Source organism: Pseudophryne corroboree, chromosome 7, assembly GCF_028390025.1.
Source record: "Pseudophryne corroboree isolate aPseCor3 chromosome 7, aPseCor3.hap2, whole genome shotgun sequence".
NCBI classification, from domain to species: Eukaryota; Metazoa; Chordata; class Amphibia; order Anura; family Myobatrachidae; genus Pseudophryne; species Pseudophryne corroboree.
In genome coordinates, this window is record NC_086450.1 from 480,069,485 (window position 1) to 480,075,218 (window position 5,734).

Sequence of the window (5,734 nt, forward strand, 5' to 3'; positions counted from 1 at the left end):
CTTGCAGCTCCGTGTCACTTCAAGTATCCATATCTGTGCTGCATTGTTTTGAGCAGTATATATAGTAGTACAATGCAGCATTTTGATGACCAACAGTATATAGTTGTACAGTACAGTAGTCCATTGCTGAATCTTGCAGCTCCGTGTCACTTCAAGTATCCATATCTGTGCTGCATTGTTGTGAGCAGTATATATAGTAGTACAGTGCAGCATTTTGGTGACCAACAGTATATAGTTTTACAGTACAGTAGTACAGTGCTCAGTGTCAGTGCTGCATTGTGGTGACCAGTATACTACAGTACAATAGTCCAGTGCTGTTCTCAGTGCTCAGTATAATCAGTTCTCAGTATAATCAGTGCGCTGTTAGACGTGCGCCCGATTTCCGCCATTAGTGCATTGGTATTTAGACAATTGATGAAGTTATTGTGTCCCCGGTACAAAATCTCATCTAGATTCCACTTCACTAGGCAGGCGATAGCGAGATTTTACCAATTTATATCAGTGATTTATAATTAATTATTAATTACAGTGATCTTGCCAAATGATTCCAATGATTTTGTCATTTTCTTCCAGTGATTTGGACCAATAATACCCTTGATTAGAATTTAGAATGAATAATTCCAGTGATTTTGTCATTTTCTTCCAGTGATTTGGACCAATAATACCATTGATTAGAACGAATAATTCCTGTAATTTTGTAATTTTCTTCCAGTGATTTGGACCAATAATACCATTGATTAGAACGAAAAATTCCTGTGATATTGAGGTGTTTGTGTCGCTTAGCTTAGCCATCCAGCGACCACAGTGCACCTCTTTTTCTCTTTTCTTTGCATCATGTGCTTTTTGGGGACTATTTTTTAAGTGCCATCCTGTCTGACACTTCCGTAGATGTCCAGTGATACTGCCATTTGATATAATTCCCGACATTACTGCCATTTAATTCCAGTGATTTTGTCATTTTCTTCCAGTGATTTGGACCAATAATACCATTGATTAGAACGAATAATTCCTGTGATTTTGTCATTTTCTTCCTGTGATTTGGACCAATAATACCATTGATTAGAACGAATAATTCCTGTGATATTGAAGTGTTTGTGTCTCTTAGCTTAGCCGTCCAGCGACCATAGTGCACCTCTTTTTCTCTTTTCTTTGCATCATGTTCTATTTGGGGCCAATTTTTTTAAGTGCCATCCTGTCTGACACTGCAGTGCCACTCCTAGGTGGGCCAGGTGTTTGTGCCGGCCACTTGGGTCGCTTAGCTTAGTCATCGAGCATCCTCGGTGCAAATTTTAGGACTAAAAATAATATTGTGAGGTGTTCAGAATAGACTGGAAATGAGTGGAAATTATGGTTATTGAGGTTAATAAAACTATAAGATCAAAATTACCCCCAAATTCTATGATTTAAGCTGTTTTTGAGGGGTTTTTGAAAAAAAACACCCGAATCCGACAAAAAATTTTCAGGGAGGTTTTGCAAAAACGCGCCCGGATCCAAAACACGGGCGTGGAACCGAATCCAAAACCAAAACACAAAACCCAAAAAAATTCCGGTGCACATCTCTAATATATATATATATATATATATATATATATATGAGAGCAGTGAAGAACAGCGCCTAGGTAAATCTAATAGAAACCGGGGTCAAGAGAAGAATTTTTTTCTTTTTTACACAACATACCTCATCTATGAATGAGTGGCAGCTTTTATACAGTATATGAATAAAATATGAACAAAATGGAGTAAATAAAAGCGCCTAATAGTGTCGGTGAGTAAAACCTGTACAGTCAGGTGCAGTTATTTAAATAAATAGCAACTTAGCTTCAAATACTTTCAGGCTGATGACATTTGGGAGCCGAACATGCAAAGAGAAGATAAAAGCAACATAGTGTGTACTGTTTTGAGACACAATATTTAACAGTGATTTCAGGAATTAGGAATGTAGCTCATTCCAAAATATTAGGTGAGCAGAGCCGATGATACTAAAAACTAAAGTATATAGAAGATAAAAGCTATAAAAGACAGTAATTTCACAACAGCTTAAAAACTAGGAAGGTGGCTCATTCCAATCAAAGTTAAGCAAACGTGATAAAAAATAACAATTTAATAGGCACAGTCCTGCCACACTAGCAAACGTACAAGACAATAAAAACGAATAGGCAATTCATCTGTCCATAAATGCAGGTAGCACACGTACAGGATTGAATAATAAAAACAGCTTATCAGTAAGCATGTAGGTAGTCCAAGGGGTAAGTAGCAGCTCCCTGTCCCAACGCGTTTCATCCTATTAGGTTGACTTCATCAAGGTGACCTGGATTTGGTTCCTGTGTAGAAGCGCTTTTTTGTATCAGCTTTATTGTTCATTATTCAAGCTTCATAATGTAGCTATGGTGATGGATGCACAGAGGTGATGTCATCTGGAGGCGCCCCCGCCGGCGGGACCTGTGGGAAACGGCATAAAAATGGTGAGGGGGAACACTATAAAGATGGTGAGTTTTTGTTTATTCTTTGTCCTGAGGAAAATGTGGTAAACATTGAAACGTTGACCAGGAGACCTGCCTTATGTCATGTGTCTGAGTGGAGCAGAACTGTGACTTTTGTGTAAGTAATACTGCAGCATAGCAGTATAATACTGAGGGCACCAGCAATAGTGTTTTATAATGATTCATGCAGGGGGTGAGTGCCGGAATCCAGACTGATATATGTATATTATATATATGCCACAGTCATGCCACCTGTGCAATGCATGCCCCCACATTATATGCCACACTGCCCCACATTATATGCCACACATTGTATGTGCATGCCCCCCTGCCCCAGATCACATTATACATGCCACCGCTACCGCTACACACTGTATATATATATATATACTGTATATATACATAAATATATATATATACATATATGCCACACTGCCTGTGCATGCCCCCACATTATATGCCAGTGCCACACACTGCCTGTGCATGCCCCCGCCCCATATTATATGCCACACACTGTATGTGCATCATGCCCCCCCCCCCCCCCCCCCCTCCCCGGCCCCAGTTCACATTATACATCATGCCACTGCAACACACTGTAATACATATATATGTAAAAGCATTTCCTCTGGGTCCTTCTTTCATTTCTTACCCGGCCTGAAATGGTGTTACACTTAAAAGAATGTCCAACTCCTGAGCCCGACTCCCAGTCAGCTGCTTGAAATTGTGAAAGCAGCCTCAGCCTCTCGTCTGTCCATTCAGTCACAGTGACGGTGACACTGCAGTGTGACCACCACACAGTGACTCACTTCCCCCCCCCACTCTGAATCTAGACTCCATTCCAGTCACACCACACCAAGCCACAATGTCCAGCGTCCCGCAGTGCTTCCTGGGTAGTTACTATCACAAGACCTGTGGGCGGGGCCGGCAGCGTCCAAACATCTCGTCATTATTCATCAGGTCTTCAATTACTAATATTTCATCTTCACTTTCGTTATTAGTAATCTCCTGTTTTCATTATCGTTATAATGTAGTCATGAAAAAAACCTTTGTCAACAATTAGTTTTAGTCAAAATTTTAGTCAACGTAATTAACACTGATAGTAAGTGATTATGGAACCATCTAAAAGGCTACTTATACCCTATCGCTGGCTGATAGAGAAGCACATTGGGGGTAATTCAGACCTGATGATGGCAGCAAACTTGTTAGCAGTTGGACAAAACCATGTGCACTGCAGGTGGGGCAGATGTAACATGTGCAGAGAGAGTTAGATTTGGCTGGGTTACATTGTGTCTGTGCAGGGTAAATACTGGCTGCTTTATTTTTACACTGCAATTTAGATTTCAGTTTGAACACACCCCTCCCAAATCTAACTCTCTCTGCACATGTTACATCTGCCCCCCGTGCAGTGCACATGGGGGGTCATTCCGAGATGTTCACTCGTTATTTTTTTCTCTCGCAACGGAGCAAATAGTCGCGAATGCGCAATGTCCGCAGTGCGACTGCGCCAAGTAAATTTGCTATGCAGTTAGGAATTTTACTCACGGTTTTTTCTTCGTTCTGGTGATCGTAATGTGATTGACAGGAAGTGGGTGTTTCTGGGCGGAAACAGGCCGTTTTATGGGTGTGTGCGAAAAAACGCTACAGTTTCTGGGAAAAACGCGGGAGTGGCTGGAGAAACGGAGGAGTGTCTGGGAGTGTTTGTGACGTCAAACCAGGAACGACAAGCACTGAACTGATCGCAGATGCCGAGTAAGTTTGAAGCTACTCAGAAACTGCTAAGAGGTGTGCAATCGCAATTTTGAGAATCTTTCGTTCGCAATTTTGATAAGCTAAGATTCACTCCCAGTAGGCGGCGGCTTAGCATGTGTAAAGCTGCTAAAAGCAGCTTGCGAGCGAACAACTCGGAATGAGGGCCATGGTTTTGCCCATCTGCTAACAAATTTGCTGCTACGATCAGGTCTGAATTACCCCCATTGTCCAGATTTACAGATCTCTAATTGTCAGGTTTTGTGTTTCTCCTGCAGACTGCAGAAAACGTCTCTACAAAGACCTTCCTGAGCTTGGTGCTGGCCTGGATATCGATGATGGACTCTGCTGTTGGATAGGACATCAGTATGGCCCAGCAAATTACAAGCTTCTCATTTGGGGAGGAACTGAATGAAGCTGTGGACAACACAATCTCAGCTATACAGAAGGTTACAAAGACTATGAGGATCAGGGTAACTGTTCTTATAGCATTGAGGTGGGCTTGGAGTTTAGGATGCGTAAATCCAGAGTCACTCTGCTTCATGTTACACACGTGTCTCAAAAGAGAGGAAACCGTGAGTATAATAGAGTAGAGTATGAGGATAAAGGGCAGCCCGCAGCCAAGAATGGTGGTTATCAGGAAATACAAAGGATTAAAATTAAATGTCCCACTGATAAAAGAAGCTCCTAGAGTACTATTCTCAGATCCTTTCACTTCTGCTTCAATTTTGATATTCCAAATGAACAGGAGACCTATGAGAAATGTCCCACCGGCTGTGAGTAGAAGCAGCAGCAGAAGGGAAGATGAGCTGATCCTCTGTAACCAAACACAGAGCCCATATCTGAAGTTGGTGATGGTGGTACAGTAGTAGGCACAGAGCCAGGCAGTCAGCCAGAAGCTGCAGTATATCATGGTAAGAGTAATTATGATAAATGGAAAGTATACTTCCTTAATAAACAGCACAGGAACACAAATGACATAGAGTGAGGCCATTACTGTCAGACTGCACTGCAGGAGAATGTTCACCAGTCCTCGCAGAAGATGGATCAGATGAGATGGGTTCAGTCTTGTATTATTTTTAATGCTTTTAGCATCCATAATCATGATGTACATGTTCAGTGTAATCGCTATCCCACTTTGGAGGAATGCAATGCTTAGCAGAACAATAAAGGTTGGAGACAGCATTTCGTAGATGTTCTGTATGTTCTACCTGGAGGTTATGGTTAGAGATGAGCGCCTGAAATTTTTCGGGTTTTGTGTTTTGGTTTTGGGTTCGGTTCCGCGGCCGTGTTTTGGGTTCGAACGCGTTTTGGCAAAACCTCACCGAATTATTTTTGTCGGATTCGGGTGTGTTTTGGATTCGGGTGTTTTTTTCCAAAAACACTAAAAAACAGCTTAAATCATAGAATTTGGGGGTCATTTTGATCCCAAAGTATTATTAACCTCAAAAACCATAATTTACACTCATTTTCAGTCTATTCTGAATACCTCACACCTCACAATATTA

General features: G+C 41.5%; 1 protein-coding gene across 1 annotated transcript; it reads right to left on the reverse strand.

Annotated features, from left to right (window-relative positions):
* Window positions 1–4,473: 4,473 nt before the first annotated feature.
* Window positions 4,474–5,412, reverse strand: LOC134944388 (taste receptor type 2 member 40-like). The gene has a single exon (XM_063932969.1). The coding sequence runs from the start codon at window positions 5,410–5,412 to the stop codon at window positions 4,474–4,476; it is 939 nt and encodes a 312-aa protein (XP_063789039.1).
* Window positions 5,413–5,734: the final 322 nt, after the last annotated feature.